General features: G+C 34.6%; 5 protein-coding genes across 5 annotated transcripts in view; 4 read left to right on the top strand and 1 right to left on the bottom strand.

Annotated features, from left to right (window-relative positions):
• The first annotated feature begins 2,198 nt into the window (after positions 1–2,198).
• LOC102597664 (probable LRR receptor-like serine/threonine-protein kinase At3g47570) lies at positions 2,199–4,828 on the top strand. The gene is made up of 4 exons (XM_015312693.1): positions 2,199–2,235; positions 2,314–3,645; positions 3,726–4,400; positions 4,491–4,828. Exons 1-4 carry the CDS (start codon positions 2,199–2,201, stop codon positions 4,826–4,828), a joined length of 2,382 nt encoding a protein of 793 aa, XP_015168179.1.
• A 6,290-nt stretch (positions 4,829–11,118) lies between these two features.
• On the bottom strand, positions 11,119–12,571 carry LOC107062270 (uncharacterized). The gene is made up of 3 exons (XM_015312692.1): positions 12,418–12,571; positions 11,908–12,303; positions 11,119–11,528 (listed from the first exon to the last, which is right to left on the bottom strand). Exons 1-3 carry the CDS (start codon positions 12,569–12,571, stop codon positions 11,119–11,121), a joined length of 960 nt encoding a protein of 319 aa, XP_015168178.1.
• Positions 12,572–17,040: 4,469 nt separating this feature from the next.
• Positions 17,041–17,805, top strand: LOC107062269 (leucine-rich repeat receptor-like protein kinase PXL2). Its single transcript, XM_015312691.1, has one exon. The coding sequence runs from the start codon at positions 17,041–17,043 to the stop codon at positions 17,803–17,805; it is 765 nt and encodes a 254-aa protein (XP_015168177.1).
• An 89-nt stretch (positions 17,806–17,894) lies between these two features.
• Positions 17,895–19,416, top strand: part of LOC107062257 (putative receptor-like protein kinase At3g47110) — a 2,117-nt gene continuing 595 nt past the window's right edge. The window contains exons 1-2 of the mRNA XM_015312674.1: positions 17,895–18,074; positions 18,151–19,404. Coding sequence (XP_015168160.1) covers positions 18,234–18,935 — 702 coding nt within the window. The 5' untranslated portion in view covers positions 17,895–18,074; positions 18,151–18,233 and the 3' untranslated portion in view covers positions 18,936–19,404. The remainder of the gene's footprint in view (positions 18,075–18,150; positions 19,405–19,416) is intronic.
• The window catches only part of LOC102597339 (probable LRR receptor-like serine/threonine-protein kinase At3g47570), a 2,171-nt gene continuing 1,782 nt past the window's right edge, over positions 19,028–19,416 (top strand). Inside the window, exon 1 of the mRNA XM_006356069.2 lies at positions 19,028–19,394. Coding sequence (XP_006356131.2) covers positions 19,028–19,394 — 367 coding nt within the window. The remainder of the gene's footprint in view (positions 19,395–19,416) is intronic.

The following is a 19,416-nucleotide window of genomic DNA, read 5'->3' as shown; positions in this document are numbered from 1 at the left end:
TTCAAGATCAAATGATTCACCTCTTTGTTTGCTTGTGAGGGACAACTTGGAAATGTCAAATACCACGAAACAACCCATAAAAACAGAGAGTGTATGCCCTTTTCGATGCAGTTCACGATGTGGAATAGTCAACTAGCCAAGCTAGCCCTTTCCGATGCAGTTCAAGACTAAACACTACTAGTTTTCCACCGTGAATCAATGATCAACTCACTGCATAGTGAAAAACAAATTCTCGATGAAACTCTTGAGAAGCTTCCTAACCAAGGCAAATAAATATATATTTTACCCTCTCCATTAGTTACTTATTTCCCAAATCATCTTTCAAAACCTAACACTATATATCAATTAATATTGGATATTGTGACTATTGCATTCTCATTTTCAATAATGTGAGACACATACCATGAGAATGTCAAGAAGTTGAATTCTTCACTTGCCCACACAGGCAAAACACACATTTGTGTCCAGACTTTAGTATGCGTTCCCACGGATTTAGTCCAAATTCAATATTTATATTTAAAAATTCACTAACGATAGAAACCGGTCATAATCAACACCAGATGTCACTAGCCTAGAATTTAAAACCAATTAAAATTATGTCTTTGATATGCGTGGAATTACGGACGTCAGAAACTAAGTCAAGATTCAGTGTTATATTTTTATCGACAATTTTAATTATTTGTGTAAAATTGTGTTAACACCACAATTACAGTTTGTGTTAACCAAATCTTGCAAACTGTGATTGTGGTGTTAACATGGTTTCCCATGAATTTGTGTAAAACATGTTAACACCACAATCACAGTTTGTAATATTTGGTTTTGTTTCAATTGGTCAAGTCCTTAGGCCCTACATAATTAAACTGGAAAATAAATTAAATTGGGGAACAATAAAATTATCACTATTTAAAGTCTCAAAACCATAGGTTACTAGCCATTCAATTTTCTTACTAACTTATGCAATTATGGAGAAAATATTAACCTCTTTTCTCTTGTTGCTTCAGTATGTTATGGCTAGTTCAGCCATGACCCAAACTAACATTACCACTGATCAATCAACTCTTCTTTCTTTAAAATCTCAAATCATTTCAGACCCCTTTCACTTCTTAGATGATAGTTGGTCTCCCACTACTTCTGTTTGCCATTGGATAGGTATCACATGTGACTCTCGTTACCAGCGAGTGAAGTCCTTGAATCTTTCCAACATGGCTCTTACAGGAAGGATCCCCCGTGATTTTGGAAACTTCACATTTCTTGTTTCTCTGGACTTGAGAAGCAACAATTTGCATGGAAATTTGCCTAAAGAAATAGCACACTTGCGTCGGCTTAAGTTTCTTGATTTAAGTTTGAACAACTTTAGAGGGGAGGTTCCTTCTTGGTTTGGGTTTTTACACCAACTTCAAGTTTTAAATCTTGGAAATAATAGTTTCACTGGTTCAATCCCTTGTTCCATTTCTAATATTTCCACACTTGAAACTTTGAATCTGAGATTCAATTCAATAGAGGGTCAAATCCCAAAAGTGATTGGAAGTCTTGAAAACTTGAGAGTTTTAAACTTGGATGGAAACAAATTCATAGGTTCTATTCCGGAAGAGATTGGCAACCTTCACTACATGAACTACTTGTCCATACAACATAATCAGCTTACGGGTTCTATACCACTCACAATTTTCAATATCTCTAGAATCGAAGCCATTGGATTTACAAACAATAGCTTATCAGGGAATCTTCCGAATGGTTTATGCAATGGTCTCCCAATACTCAAAGAGCTTGATCTATCAATAAACATGCTTCATAGTCATATGCCTACAAGCTAGCTTGTCAAATTGTTCACAACTTCAAATATTGTCTCTATCCCAAAATAATTTTGATGGGCGAATACATAGTGAAATTGGAAGATTGAGTAACTTGCAAGGATTGTATCTTGGATCCAACCATTTCACAGGTATGTTTTATCTTATGACAGCTAGTACTATTGTATCTAATTACCTCAGATAGTTTTTATTAACACATTAAATGCAGGGATAATTCCACAAGAAATCGGAAATCTTGTTAATTTGGTGGAGTTAACAATGGAGAAAAACCAGATTACCGGCTCTATCCCGGTCTCCATATTCAATATCTCATCGTTGCAACTTGTTTCACTAAGGGGGAACAATCTCAAGGGATCCTTACCACGGGAGATTGCTAACTTGACCAAGATGCAAGTTTTATATCTTCCCGAAAATAGGTTCACTGGTACGTATTCAAAGTGATAACCAAAAGTATAACTTACACTGTATTGAACTAAATTCACTAGTATTCATGTGTTGACAGGTGAAATACCCAAAGAGATAAGAAATCTCGTTGACTTGGAGGTACTTAATCTTGAGTTTAATAGTTTTAGTGGTTCACTTCCACTGGAGATCTTCAACATATCACGACTGACAATAATTGATCTTTCAGCCAATAATCTATCAGGAACCCTCCCACTAAACATAAGTTCTACCTTACCCAACATTGAAGAGCTATATACTCTTTCATTCAATAATCTATCAGGAACTCTACCATCAAAAATAGGTTCAACCTTACCTAACATTGAACAGCTTTATCTGAATAGCTTAACCAATCTTTTTGGGACTATTCCTCATTCTATCTCCAATTGTTCAAAGCTTACTGATCTAGATCTTTCACGAAACAAACTCACAGGCTTAATACCCAATTCTCTTGGATATTTGACTCATCTACACTTCCTAAACTTGGGGATAAACAATTTAAGCAGTGATTCAATTTTAAGCTTCCTGACTTCCTTAACCAATTGCAGAAATTTAAGATTTCTTTCTCTATCTTTCAACCCTCTAAATGGCATGTTTCCGGTCTCCGTAGGGAACTTCTCCATATCTCTTATACAATTTTATGCCATTACTTGTAAGATTAACGGCCAGATTCCAAATGAAGTTGGAAACTTAACCAATTTAATAGACCTTGATCTTTCTAATAATAACTTGATTGGATCAATTCCTACATCAATTCAGAACTTGAGAAACCTTCAACGCTTGTACTTGAACATCAACAAACTTACAGGATTTATTGGAGATAATCTTTGTAAATTGCAACATGTGGGTGTTATTTCCTTGGGTCAAAATCAACTTTCAGCTGCACTTCCTAATTGTTTAGGGAACGTTACTTCCCTTAGAGAGATATATATGGATTCCAATAAATTGAGTTCCAATTTACCAACAAGCTTAGGAAATCTTAAAGATCTAATGGTTCTTGACTTATCATCAAACAATATGGTTGGCTCTTTACCTCCAGAAATTGGAAATCAAAAGGCTGCGAACCAGATAGACCTATCGATGAATCAATTCTCAAATGGAATTCCTAGAGAAATTGGAGGATTACAAAATCTGGTGCACCTTTCTTTGAGACACAACAAGTTACAAGGATCTATACCCGACTCAATGAGCAACATGGTAGGTTTGGAATTTCTAGACATTTCTCATAATAATATATCGGGAACTATTCCCATGTCTTTGCAGAAACTTCAATATCTCAAGTATTTTAATGTTTCTGACAATAAGTTGCATGGTGAAATACCCTCGGGGGTCCTTTCAAGAACCTCTCGAGTCAATTTTTCATCAACAACGAAGCATTGTGTGGTTTGTCAAGGTTTAATGTCCCGCCATGCCCCACTTCATCAACGCAAAGATCAAATAGGAAAAAATTGCTAGTTCTATTTCTTTTGCTAGGAATAGCAATTGTATTGGTTCCTATCGCCTTTGTGTTCCTGTGGATAAGGTATAGAAGAGGTAAAAGAGCTCCTCAACAAGCTGATTCATTGTCTATGGCAACAACAGAAAGAATTTCATACTATGAACTGCTCCAAGCAACTGATTCTCTTAGCGAGAGTAATCTGATTGGTTCTGGAAGTTTTGGCTCTGTCTACAAAGGCATTCTCAGAAGTGGAACTCATATTGCAAGTGGGACTGCCATTGCAGTTAAAGTGTTCAATCTGCAACTGGAAGCGGCATTCAAGAGTTTTGATATAGAATGTGAAGTTTTGCGCAGCCTTTGCCATAGGAATCTTGTGAAAGTCATCACTAGTTGTTCCAACCTTGATTTTAAGGCTTTAGTGCTCGAGTATATGCCTAATGGAAGTCTTGACAAATATTTGTATTCGCACAACTACTTCCTAGACATCAGGCAGAGACTAAGCATTATGATAGATGTGGCATGTGCATTGGAATATCTCCATCATGGGTGCTCGTTACCTGTGATTCATTGTGATCTGAAGCCTAGTAACGTCTTGCTGGATGAGGATATGGTTGCCCACCTAAGCGACTTTGGTATTTCAAAACTGCTTGGTGAAGATGAGAGTGATTTATATACTAAAACCTTAGCAACATTGGGTTATATTGCACCAGGTACGTCTCTTTGTTTTGCTGATTTTTCCTTTCTTTTTCTTTTTCACCAAGAAATTATGTTAAATCTTCAAACTAATTGTTTGTTTATAGAGTACGGACTGGATGGATTGGTGTCTATAAAATGTGATGTCTATAGTTACGGGATCATGTTGTTGGAGATGTTTACTAGGAGAAAGCCTAATGAGTTTGAGGGAGATCTTAGCTTGAAGCAATGGGTTAGTTATTCATTCCCAGAGGCAGTAATGGATGTTGTAGATGCCAACTTGGTAACATCAATGGATAATCGCTTACAGAAGGAGCTAGATGTTGTGTCTTCAATCATGAAAGTGGCATTAGATTGTTGTGCTGAATCTCCGGCAAGAAGGACAAACATGAAAGATGTTGTAGGGATGCTACAAAAGATCAAGATTCAACTTCTTGCATGCTGATCAACGTTCTCGGAATCACTTATTTGTTGCAAATGTTTACTAAATTGTTGGATTCATGTAAGGATTGTTTTTTTTTTGGTTTTTATTTTAGCACACTTGATTTGTGCATGATTCTGTTTTGGAATACTGGTTGGTTTCAATAAATCTCACAATTTCCCTTCCACACTTGCTCAAGTCTTCGAGGGCTGTTATTAATAATTGCATTGACGACATCAGTCATATTCATGCCGCACATAACTTGGAAAATTTATCTAATCTAAAATGAGTGGTTTCAACACTTGGATATCAAACTGACAACTAGCACGGAAAGTCCTCGTTTTGGTCCAGTAGAATGAATGTTAAAAGCAAATTCCTCAAAATCGTTTGATTCAGGTACCTGACAAAATGAATATTGAGATGACATAGATGATCCACCTCTTTGTTCACTTGTGAGTGTCAACTCAGAAAGGTCAGGTACAAGGGAAATATATGTATCCATATTAGACACTATCCTTCCCGCCCACCTCATTAATATCAATAAGGAAGAATCCGAGGATAGCCTGATTATCAACAAATAAATCTAAGATGTGTATCTTCTTTTATGATGTCTCAAAGTAGAGTAAACACCTATTTAATATAATTGAGAAAGGCAAATAACAAACTATGTTTTCCAAAACTCTGTTAACTTAAATCGACCTATACGGCTCTTATCTTTCTGGAACAAGATAGAGAGATCAAAACTAGGAGTAGAGAAATGATATCGAAAGCATTCAAACAAGTAGGCTTCATTATCATACAATTGAAGTGTTTGATATTGAGGGGTAAAGAAGTGCTGCATAGTTAAGTATCTTTTGATGCTTCAAATTTCCAATGTTTTTTGTAGCATAATGTGGTCTTTATTTGCCTTAAAACCATTGTAATCGCTAACACATTATTTCACCCATAATTTACTCATGTAACTTTTAAGGCATAATTTCCTCTATTCATTTACCCACATTCTTCCTATGTATTGCAAGAAAGAATTCTTCACCTGTAAAATAGTGGAGGTCCTACATTGTATTTAGGACAAAGATGAGAAGTAGTATAATGTGTTTGTACGTTGAGGTTGAGGTTAGAGTACTGAAGGAGAGAGTTGAGACAAAGAAGAATATTCTAACTCTTCAACTAATTCACTATACAAAAGAGATTAATTTTATATTGAAGGAAGGTGTACGTTCTTTTGTGGAGTTTTGGACTCTTCAACTAATCTGGAGTTTGAATTATATGACGTTGTTATGTTATTGTATCATGGAGGGAGAAAGTCAAGAGTTATACTGTTGGATCGGTGTAGTTTATGTCGCAGTGGGTTTAAATCTCCATAAAGAGAGCGAGATACTATTCATTTTATTTTCAACTATAATTTACTATAATTTGTGGTACATACACCATCAATTCTTATTGACTTAATGTTTCCAGGTGTTATTTTGTGAGACAATTGATGGACTATTGCATTCTCATTTTCAATTGTGTGAGACACACACCAAGAGAATGTCAAGAAGTTGAATTCTTGACTTACCCACACAAGCAAAATACACAATTATGTTTAGAGCAGTTGAAGGATATTCATTGGTTCGACTGAAATTTAAGGGTTCGTTTAGCCATGTGAGATGATATAATCATATGATATGAAGTCATATGAGATGCAGTTGAAGTTTTTGTTTCGACATGCAATTTGGATCTTTTAAGTTGTATTTTTGCTCATAAATACAATAGCTTTATAAGCTGTAATTAAAAACTATCAAAATTGTCTCAATTCTTTATACCATCTTACCAAATAAGCAAAAGTTCAGAACAAAAGTATAATAGATTATCACAAAGTTATTCTAAAAAAAATACAATATTTATTGATCGAATTTTAGTTCTTAAAAAAATAAACTGAGCAAGAGCTATAAACTTGTAGTTTACTATATTTATTGAGCCGCTTGTTGGTCAATATTATTAATAATCATATCATCATGCTTATATTTCGTGAATATTTTATCGCTCCTTTGGTATTCTCACAAAAAAATATGTGGATATAAAATGGTGGATTTTCTTTTTACAAAATATAAACTTGTGGGTCGATGTTTGTATTTAAAAAATATGAAATCATGATATGAAATTCTCAAATCAAGCTTTTTGGAGAATTTGGGATTTCATCCCACGGTTTGAAATCATAAGATGAAATCACACGCAACTCTCTGTCACTGATATGTGCTGAATTATGGACGTCAAAAGATTAGTCAAGGTTCACTGTTATATTCTAATTGACAATTTTACTTCTTTTTCCCATGAATTTGTGTAAAACATGTTTACACCACCATCATGGTTTGCAAGACTTGTTGATTTGGTTTGTTACTGTAACATCCGGCAATGTGAAATAATTGAAGAGGCTTAGAATTGGAAATTTTCATTTTTTGGAAAGAATTTTAAAGTTTTGGAAATTTTGCTAAGTATGGAAATCAGTGAATTTTGGCCAACTTTGAGAAGTCGTAAATCCTAGCTCAGGATGATTTAGGAGTATTTCCAGTTATGGTTGCGAAGCTTGTGGAATGGTCTTTCCAACGCCGCTGAGTTTGCTCAATTCCGAGTTCGTATGAGCGAGTTATGGCCATTGAAAGTTGGGCAGTTGGCAGGGAATCCGTCCGGTAAATTAAGGGCATTTTAGTCTTTTCCCTAGCCAATTTTTTTGGGATTATATTGTTGTATAGGGCTGATCTTTAGATCATTTTGTCCCATTTAAGAAAGTAAAAGCTAGGGCTTGAGAGTGAAGAAGAGAAGAAGGAGAAGAAGAAGAGAAAAATTGAGGCGATCAACAAGTTTCCAACAAGATCATCGTGGATTTTCGTCGGGGGTGATCCCTATTAAGGTATGTGAGCTTTTAGTGTTGGGTGATCCTTCCCCCCCACACACCTAGCCCCTTCTATTTATTAAGAAAGGATTGGTTATGTTGTTAAAGTTGTTAGTTGTTGTTGTTGGAATTATTGTTGGTGGTGGGACATGATTGAGTTGTGTTTTTGAGTTGAAATCTATTGAATGTTGAGGGATTTTATGTTTCTAAGTGATTGGGGGCTGGAATCTTTGAGGTTAGAGGGTTTAGAGTTGGTAACGTGAAGGAGAAAGTCGGGCAGCTTGCGAGGAGCATGTCCGCGTCGCGGACTTGTTCCCTCTGTAAACAAAATCTTCTCTGCGTCGCGGACAGAACGCGGACTCCACTGTTTTCAGAATTTATGTTCGAAGATTTTCTTAGGTTTGGCTGTTCCAGATCATTCCTAAATCATTCCTAAACATCATGAGGTCCTTCCAAACACCAATCAAGTCCTTGAATCCATAATTCAATTCAAGTGAAGTTAGTTTCCAAGTCAAGTGAAGTTAGTTTCCGATTCAAGTGAAGTCAAGCTTAGAAGTTAAGTAAGTCCAAGCAAGTCTTTAAAGCTTTTCAAGAGTCTTCATTGAACATTTTAACTTCATTCTAAGGCTCAAGTTCCAAGTTAAGTATATAAGTTTCAAGTCGAGTAAAGAGTATCGAGTTAAGTCAAGAGTCAAGAGTTGAGTTCATTTCTCAAAAGTAATTAGGGAACTAAGTATTTCCGAAGGAAGTTTATAAATGTTTTCACATTTAAGACGAGAGGAAACTGAGATTTCCAAAAGAGTTTTGAGCACTATCTCTTTTAAAAAGAAAAGATGAGTTTTTCAAAAGAGTTTCTAAAATATGATTAGATATGACAAATCGAGTATGTCATCAATGTTGAAACAGTATGGTCTCTAGATATACCATCAATGTTTAAGCAGTATGAATATCCCGAGTCATCAATGATCATATTAAAAAAAAATGTGGTTTTGACTTGTTCTATTTAGAAAGAGTTTTCAAGTGCCTTCGGGCTAAGTTTTGAGTAATTATCTCAACTAAAGAAAGATGTGTTTAAAACACTTATGAGCTAAAGTATTTTAGAAGTAGTATCGAGCACCGATTTGGGGACGCGAGTTCATATTAAACTCAACTCTCCATAAGAACCATGCGCCAACATGGGACTTGACGTATCATTCTTTTTAGATGATCACGTAAGATTAGGCTAGTGGATCCACTAAGCAAAAGTTAAAGTAAGGTCCTATATCGATGGCAAGGTATAGGATGGTCCTTGGGCAACGTGAGGTAAAACGTTGTATCACCACAGAAGCATGATCTTTTCATGATATTATAAATATGATTTTTACGTCATGTTTTAAGAGTTTTACAAGCTTTATATATCGCATGTGTCTTATTGCTTTATATATTGAGTTCAGTTATTCATGAGTTGAATAGAGCCAAGGTAAGTGTTCTCTTGTACTCTTTTCAAGCTTAAGTTGTGGTTTAGCTTTCCAGCTCGCATACTCGTACATTCCATGTACTGATGCCAGTTGGCCTGCATCGTTTTATGATGCAGACGCAGGTACCCAGGATCAGCATTCAGCACGCCGTTGATCCAGTTGAGCACTCCAGAGTCAGTGGTGAGCCTCCTTGCTTTCCGGAGGACTCAAATATTTTGATCTTTTATGTTTTGTGTTATTAGGATGTTGCGGAGTCTGTCCCAACATCCATCTCAGTATGTTAGAGGCTTCATAGACAGTCAGTCAGTTAGTTTTGAGTCTTTTATCTATGTATATATGTAAATATTCTATTTTGAGACTCGAGTTGCCTTTTTGGCCAGATGTGTATCATTTAAGTTGTTTATGTCTTTGCATGGCATTGAGTTATTCTGTTGAGTAGGTTTCCGCTGAGTTAAGAAAGCCAGGCCAAGGGTTCGCTTGGGGCCAGCAATGGTCTCCGAGTGCCGGTCCCGCCCAGGGTGTAGGCTCGGGGCGTGACAGTTACAATTGGTCAAGACCTTGGGCCCACATAAATGAAGAAAGGTTTTTATTGTTTTTGGTTTTCTACCCAGTGTTCGGTACCGACATTAGAGCCGCTCCAAATTCATCCCAGGAAGTTCCACGTTGGGGGAGAGGGGGGCAAGCACTCCGTAACAAAGGCAACTTCGTACTAGGGAGACTCAAACCCAAAACCTCTGGTTAAGAATGGAGTACTAACCACTTCACAACCCTTGTTGGTGAAGAAAAGTTAATCCTAAAAATGATTTAAAAGAAAAGTCTCCAAAAAAAAAAAATTCACTATATAAGTTTCAAAATAAGTTACTAATAGCCATACCATTTTCCTACTAATTTATGAAATTATGGAGAAAACAATCATCTCTGTTCTCTTGTTGCTTCACAATGTTATGATTAGTTCAGCCGTGACCCAAACCAATATTACCACTGATCAATTATCTCTTCTTTCTTTAAAATCTCAAATCATTTCGGACCCCTTTCACAATTTGGATGAAAGTTGGTCTCCCACTACTTCGATTTGCCATTGGGTAGGAGTCACTTGTAGCTCTCGTCACTAGGGAGTGAAGTCCTTGAATCTTTCCAACATGGTTCTTACAGGGAAGATTCCCCGTGATGTTGGAAACCTCACATTTCTTATTTCTCTTGACTTGAGTGGCAACAATTTGCATGGAAATTTGCCTCAAGAAATGGCACGCTTGCGTCGGCTAAAGTTTCTTGATTTAAGCTTCAACAACTTTAGAGGGGAAATTCCTTCTTGGCTTGGGTATTTATACCAACTTCAAGTTCTAAATCTTGAAAATAATAGTTTCACTGGTTCCATTCCTCCGTCACTCTCGAATGCCTCAAGGTTGGAGACTTTAGAAATATCAGCCAATTTACTTCAAGGAAACATTCCAGAAAGGATCGGCAATCCTTAGAACCTGAACTTTGTTGGGGTTTATCTGCCCTGATTTCTTACCATAAATAGGTTTCCCTTTTAGGAAAATGCTTTAATATTTTAACTAGTCTTTTTCTTGTAGGAAAGGTTTTAGGACTCTATAAATATAGGTTTGTTCCTTCTAACTTATGGAGGAGTATTTTGTGTACCTCCTTGTATTCCGAGTAAATTGGTTGAGGTTGTTTCTCTCTATATTTTGTACTCTCATATTTATAGTGGATTGCTCATCTCCTTTTTCAAAGTTTATACATTCAGATTTATTTATTTATTCAACAGTATAAGAATAAATTTATATTCAATGTAAGATTGACACAAAATTCTCAACAAATTATTTAGTTTGAACAACAAAATAAATTGTGTAAACAATACACTTTATTTAATCCAAATACTAAAGTGAAAAATATATGTAAGTGCAATTTATTGAGCATGAACACAAATGTCTTGTTGGGAAGAAAGTACAATTTAAAAGTAACTGCAAGTTAAAAATATTATTTCACTTATCTTTCGGGAAGAAAGTACAAGTTTTCCTGTTGTGACCTTCTTGTCCACATTGCCCACAAGAATTCTTGCTCACTGTTATCTTCTTATCCGCATTTTTCTTTCTTCGTTTCCTTGGTCGTCCAACCAACCTTCTATACCTAGGTGGCAAAACAATTTCATCTAAAACATAGTCTGGAACTGTCCAATCCTCCTTATCCGGCATTGGAACCATTGCAACCTCGTAGGTTTTTGCTAATGCATCAGGCTTGTAGTAATCAGAGCAATATGGATGCATATCCTTAACATTCTTGTGCTTTAAAACTGCAATTGTGTGTGCACAAGGTATCTCATCTTGTTGAAATCTTCCACAAGTACATGATTTTCGCTCAAGGCATACAGTGTATCTTCTTCCGGCTTCATAACCTGAGAAAATATATTCAGATGATGGAACAACCTGAAAACACTAATAAGTTAGTGATACATTACATGATATTCCATTTTTATATCATTTCCAAAGCAATGCTTAATAGTGAAATGATCCGAGTTTCTGATACATAAAACAGAAAGTTATGGATATTGATAAATACCTTCATCTTTGAACTTTTAGATGCGTTTACAATCAATACCTCCTCAAATCTTCGGCCCAATGTGTCCTTTGTATATAACGCTATTTTTCTATTTTTACAGTTTCAACTAATAAATAGAAGTCTAGCTTCCTCCAAGAAGTCTATTATAGTTAACCGACGTGCATCAACAAGGCAACCATTGATACACTCTGCGATGTTCGAAGTCATCATTCTACCTCTGTTTACTATTGAATGAACTCTTGACCACTTCTCATACCCAGCATCCTCAAGGTAATCCTTCACCCTATGATCAACTTTCACCACCTTAGCCATTAATTTATCAAAATCCTCCTTTATGTATGCCTTTGCCATTGAGTAAAATATATCAGTTAGTGTGTTTTTATTTCTTTTGAAGTTTGAACAGACATTCTTCCAAAGATGCCATATGCATGCACAATGAGGTACATTTGGGAACACAATGCTTACACTCTTCATAATACTTTCATTTCTATCTGATACAATACACATATTTTCACGCTCGCCAAATGCATTTTTGAATTGTTCGAAGAACCATGTCCACGAACAGTCATTTTCAGTGTCTACAACACCATATGCCAACGACAATATGCAACCTAATCACAAAGCAACACACATTTAACTTATTGATACATAACGATTACATTAAGATACATTGATTATACATATAAAACAAGTTCAAAATTACATCAGTATTGCAACAGTCAAACCTGCACCATCGAGTGTGCTAGCTGATACAAAAGTACCTTTGTAAGCCCTGCCAAGATGTGCACCGTCCACTACAACTACAGGTCTGCAGTAGTCGAACCCTCTCATCAATGGCCTTAGGGTTATGAAAAGATACATGAATTGATTATCTTCCATCTTTTGCATCCTTATATATGAATTTGGATACACTTTATTTAGCATCCTTATGTATCTCGGCATCTGCTTGTATCCATCTAATGGTTTACCCTTTAGTATCTCTAGTGCACGTTCCTTAGCACGTCATGCTTGTTGGTATGATATTTCAACCCATATAATTCTCGAATATCTTCAATTACATCTTTCGGCGTATGAATTCGTTTATGATTTACCAACTTAGGGGCAGTCACACCACTAATAAATCCAATTGTTGCTTGTACTTTTGTTAGTATCCTATCCCGCATCGGACATGTATGTTCACTATTGAAGTATCTCACTTTGAATACATCGAATTTCTTTCTGCAAGAAGACTTTAAACACCAGCCACATTCATCACTGAAGCACACTATCACATAGCTGCCAAAAAAAATTCATCAGAATAAGGCATATAACAAAAGCATTTCAAATATATAATGTTACAGTGTTTCACAACTTGTCACATAATTATTCACACTAATGTATCGTCCATAATAAAGAACACAGCAAATTTTTTTACAATATTTTTATGTATCGGTACTACAGTTTGTTCACATAATTATTCACATAACCCTTACCAATTTGTTCAAATCATCAGACACCAATTTATTGTTTTCTTTTTACAATAAATCCCTTAAAAATGAAATCATTTCCGATCATGTCCTTTCCTTAAATTTGGTTCTTAAAAAATGAAATCATTTCCGATCTTTATATTGTTTTTTCTCGGTGGTTTTTAGGGTCCTTTTATAAGTAAAGTCTTAGAAATACGATATGTATGCATCCTTACCCCTTACCTTGTAATAATAGACCCTTAGTTCATAGCGTACTTTAGTGTTACATTTTAATATTACATAAGAGAAGATTATTGAGAGAAATAAGGAAAGATAATTTAACAACATACAAAAAAGGAAAAGGCTCAAATATGTCATCGAAATTTTAGAAAAAACTCATTTATGTCATCTGTTAAAAGTTTGGCTCATATATGTCATTGTCCATTTTTTTTAACTTTGATTTTGCAAAACCATTTTTGATACCCCAAAACAAGGTTTAACACTTTTTGATTGGTGTTTCTGGATCAAAGGTATATTTTTTGCTTCTACTTCCTTAAGAACACATAAAGAACATTAACAATTTCCAAATTTCAAACTTGTCAATTCTTCACGAAATTGCCTCAAATTTCAAGAGTAGTTTCCCTCCGAGCTAGATACCAAAACTTAGGGGTGTACATGGCCGGGTTAGTTCGGGTTTTTCAAATATCAAACCAAACCAATTGTGTCGGATTTTAAAATTTATAAACCAAACCAATAAAACTTGGGCTTTTCAACCTCGGGTTTTTTCATATTTTTTTTAGTTTTTGGGGTTGTTTCGGGTTTTTCCGGTAAATATTCATACAAATATATAATTTACTTGTACTTCAAATATTTTTTAGTCCTACCAAAATACAAATATCTAAGGTATTTCTTAAAAAAATAACACAATATGATATGATTAATGACACTAAAATATCCAACAAAAATAGTAATAATAATGAAATCGCGTAAAACAAATATTGCAAATTAACAAGTCATAATGAAAATGATCATAATTTGAAAGTACTAAATCATGCTAAAATAAGTTTAATAAGTATTAGTTACATGACTAAATAATTTGATTTTGATTTAAGTTTTATTATAATTATCAACATCTATGAACTATAATCTTTATAGGACCATTCCGAATTCTAAGTTTTAAACTTGAAATAATATATTAAAAGATAAAAACTATGAAAAAGTATAAGAAATATTTAAAAATTATATCAAAGTAAATATTTTTATGTATAAAATAAAATTTTAAAATTATATATATAATGTCGGGTTGGTTTGGTCTCGGTTTGGTTTTTTTTAGTTAAAACCAAACCAACCCAAATATAGTCGGGTTTTTTTTTTCAATACCAAACCACTAGTCGGGTTTGTTTTTTTTCGGGTTGACTCGATTTGCGGTTTGGTTCGGTTTTCGGTTCGATTTTGTACACCCCAAAACTCAATATCTTTTGAGCTCGAATTCAACCTAACTCAACAAGACCCACTTGAAATTTATTCAAAATTTCAACATTCTTTAATGATAGAATTTTCTCCACACTTCAAATCATTTGAAAATTTGAACATAGACTCAAAAAACACTAGGCAACAAGGATCTAATGTAAAAAACAAGTACAAAAACACGAAACAAAACAAAATTTTGAAATTTTGGGATTGATTTTCATTTTTTGGATTTTTTTTTAATGTGGGTGAATTTTTCAAACTCTACAAATGATTTTAGATTTTTAGTTTTTTAAAAAAGAAATTAATGATGTAGCCGAAATTTGAGATGATTTCATGAATAATTGAAGATGTTGAAATTTTGGAAGTTATTTATGTTCTTCATGTGTTCTTGGTGTTCTTAAAGAAAAATAAGCAAAAAGTGTACATTTGATTCAAAAACTTTAATTAAAAAGTGTTAAATCTTGTTTGCGGTGTAAAAAATGATTTTGCAAAATTGGAGTTAAAAAATGGCATGGATGAACTTTTTCTTTAACAACAATGACATAAATGAGCCAAACTTTTAACAAATTAAGTGAAAAACAATGGAAAGTTTTGCTTGTGTGGTAAAATTTTGTGAATTTTCACAACACAGATAAGATTTATCCGTCTACCATGATACAGCACCAATAATTTAACATGATATTGCATCAATTATTATCAGTCTACCATATTAACGACATGAGTTAAATTTATGCCCCACATAACTTGGAAAATTTATCTATTTATTTAAAATGAGTGGTTTCAACACTTGATATCAAACTCACAACAACCAATAAAAGACACATTTTTTTTGTTTCATTGAAACAATAATTTAGTTGCTGATATGTTTTTCCGTTTCCCCTTTTTAAAAAGCTTCAAAAGAAAAGTCTCCTAAACACATGTTACTAGTAATACCATCTTTCCATTATGTGATAGGTCCTTTTCCATTATATGTCCCAGTGGAGAGAGATATTCTTAAGTCCCATCTTTCCATTATGTGAAATCAATCCGCATTTCCTTTCACCAGCCTCAAACATATATGAGTCAGTAAGGTGGATGTACAACAATCGTCGTAGAAGTGCCTCTACGCGCCTCAACCACTACTTTAACTAGTCCTTTTGTGCAATCATGAACTCCATGGAACTTTATCAATTCCAACCCAACTTATCCTTTTGGAACTGACGTAACAAACTATGCGCGCCGAAATTTGAGATGATTTCGTGAATAATTGAAGATGTTGAAAATTTGGAAGTTATTTACTCCCTCTGTCCCAATTTATGTGACACATTTTGCTTTTCAAGAGTCAAACAGTTTAAGTTTGACTGAGAATTTGCACATGAAATCTTCAATTTTTTTAAAATGAAATTTATATATTTATAAACTACATTAAAAGTACTATAAGTCTCACTAATTGATAATTCAAAATATTTAAAAGATATATGAAAAATTTACGGTCAAAGATAGAGTTGTTTGAATCTCGAAATTCGAAATGTGTCACATGAATTGTGACAGAGGAAGTATGTTCTTCATGTGTTTTTGGTGTTCTTAAAGAAAAATAAGCAAAAAGTGTACATTTGATCCAAAAACTTCAATTAAAAAGTGTTAAACCTTGTTTGCGGTGTAAAAAATGGTTTTGCAAAATTGGAGTTAAAAAATGGCATTAATGAGCTTTTTCTTTAACAACAATGACATAGATAAACCAAACTTTTAACAAATTAAGTGAAATTTTGTGAATTTTCACAACATAGATAAGAATTTTCCGTCTACCATGATACAGCACCAATAGTTTAACATGATATTGCACCAATTATTATCAGTCTACCATATTGACGACATGAGTCAAATTTATGCCCCACATAACTTGGAAAATTTATCTATTTATTTAAAATGAGTGGTTTCAACACTTGATATCAAACTCACAACAACCAATAAAAGACACATTTTTTTTGTTTCATTGAAACAATAATTTAGTTGCATTAATGCTGATATGTTTTTCCTTTTCCCCTTTTAAAAAAGATTCAAAAGAACAGTCTGCTAGTAATACCATTTTCCTACTACTAATAATTTTACATATGGAGAAAGCCTTGAGATCTTTTCTTTTAACACTACTCTTGTTGTTTCACTTTGTTATGCCTAGTTCAGTCATGACTCTTGCCAATGTTTCTACGGATCAGTTAACTCTTTTTTCTTTAAAATCTCAAATTATTTCGGACCCCTTTCATTTCTTGGATGATAGTTGGTCTCCCACTACTTCTGTTTGCCATTGGGTAGGAATCACATGTGACTCTCGTCATCACAGAGTGAAGTCCTTGAATCTTTCCAGCATGGCTCTTACAGGAAGGATCCCCCGTGATTTAGGAAACCTCACATTTCTTGTTTCTCTTGTCTTGAGTGAAGTCCTTGAATCTTTCCAACATGGCTCTTACAGGAAGGATCCCCCGTGATTTAGGAAACCTCACATTTCTTGTTTCTCTTGTCTTGAGAAGCAACAATTTCCATGGAAATTTGCCTCAAGAAATAGCACACTTGCGTCGGCTTAAGTATCTTGATTTAAGTTTGAACAACTTTAGAGGGGAGGTTCCTTCTTGGTTTGGGTTCTTACACAAACTTGAAGTTTTAAATCTTGGAAATAATAGATTCACTGGTTCCATCCCTTGTTCATTTTCTAATATTTCCACACTTGAAACTTTGAATCTGAGATTCAATTCAATAGAGGGTCAAATCCCAAAAGCAATTGGAAGTCTTGAAAACTTGAGAGTTTTAATCTTGGGTAGAAACAAATTCATAGGTTCTATTCCAGAAGAGATTGGCAATCTTCACAACCTGAATGTGTTGTCCATGGAACATAATCAGCTTACAGGTTCTATACCATTCACAATTTTCAATATTTCTAGTATCCAAGTCATCGCATTTTCAAACAATAGCGTATCAGGAAAGCTTCCCAATGATTTATGCAATCGTCTTCCAATACTCAAAGAGCTTCATCTATCAATGAACAAGCTTCATGGTCATATGCCTATAAGCTTGTCAAATTGTTCACAACTTCAAATATTGTCTCTATCTGTAAATGATTTTGATGGACCAATACACAGTGAAATTGGAAGATTGAGTAACTTGCAGATATTGTATCTCGGATCTAACCATTTCACAGGTATATATGTTTTATTTTACGAATGCTAGTAATGTATTGTACCTAATAACCTCAGATCTTTTTTTATTACACATTAAATGCAGGTATAATTCCACAAGAAATCGGAAATCTTGTTAATTTGGTGGAATTAGCCGTGGATGTAAACCAGATTACCGGCTCTATCCCAATCTCTATATTCAAATCTCCTCATTGCAATTTGTTTCACTAAGGGGGAACAATCTCAAGGGATCCTTACCACGGGAGATTGGCAACTTAACCAAGATACAAGTTTTATATCTTAACAACAATAGGTTTACTGGTACGTATTCAAAGTGATATATAGCAATCTGTATTAATGAACTAGCTAGCTAAATTCATTGATCATGTGTTGACAGGTGAAATACCCAAAGAGATAAGAAATCTGGTTGAGTTGGAGGAACTTGCTCTTGGGTTTAATAGTTTTAGTGGTTCACTTCCAATGGAGATCTTCAATATATCAGGGATGAGAGCAATGGCTCTTTCATTGAATAATCTATCAGGAACCATCCCACCAAACATAGGTTCTACCTTACCCAACATTGAAGAGCTTTATATCAGTGACTTGACCAATCTTGTTGGGACTATTCCTCATTCTATTTCCAATTGCTCAAAGCTTACTATCCTAGAGCTTTCAGGTAACAAACTCACAGGCCTGATTCCCAATTCTCTTGGATATTTGACTCATCTACAGAACCTAAATTTGCCAGAAAATAATTTAACCAGTGATTCATTTTTAAGCTTCCTCACTTCCTTAACCAATTGCAGAAATTTAAGACTTCTTGATCTATCATTCAACCCTCTAAATGGAATGCTTCCGGTCTCCGTAGGGAACTTCTCCAAATCTCTTGTAAAGCTTTATGCCACTGATAGCAAGATTAACGGCCAGATTCCAAATGAAGTTGGAAACTTAAGCAGCTTATTAGACCTTGATCTTTCTGATAATAACTTAATTGGATCGATTCCAACATCAACTCACAACTTGAGAAACCTTCAGCGTATGTATTTTCAGTACAACAAACTTACAGGATTTATTGGAGATCATATATGTAAACTGAATCATTTGGGTGCTATTGACTTGGGTCAAAATCAACTTTCAGGATCTCTTCCTAATTGTTTGGGAACGTTACTTCCCTTAGATTGATATATCTTGCTTCCAATAAATTGAGTTCCAATATACCAACAAGCTTGGGGAATCTTAAAGATTTAGTGCTTCTTGACTTATCGTCAAACAACATGGTTGGTTCTTTACCTCCAGAAATTGGAAATCTAAAGGCTGCGACACTAATTGATCTGTCAATGAATCAATTCTCAAATGGTATTCCTATAGAAATTGGAGGATTGCTAAATCTAGAGAACTTTACTTTGAGACACAACAAGTTGCAAGGATCTATACCTGACTCAATGAGCAACATGGTAGGTTTGGAATTTCTAGACATTTCTCATAATAATATATCGGGAACTATTCCCATGTCTTTGGAGAAACTTCAATACCTCAAGTATTTTAATGTTTCTGACAATAAGTTGCATGGTGAAATACCATCGGGGGGTCCTTTCAAGAACCTCTCGAGTCAATTTTTCATCAACAACGAAGCATTGTGTGGTTTGTCAAGGTTTAATGTCCC

Source organism: Solanum tuberosum, unplaced genomic scaffold (assembly GCF_000226075.1).
Source record: "Solanum tuberosum cultivar DM 1-3 516 R44 unplaced genomic scaffold, SolTub_3.0 scf00214, whole genome shotgun sequence".
NCBI lineage: Eukaryota > Viridiplantae > Streptophyta > Magnoliopsida > Solanales > Solanaceae > Solanum > Solanum tuberosum.
The sequence above is the reverse complement of the archived record's forward strand: the minus strand, read 5'-3'. Positions and strand labels throughout refer to the sequence as shown.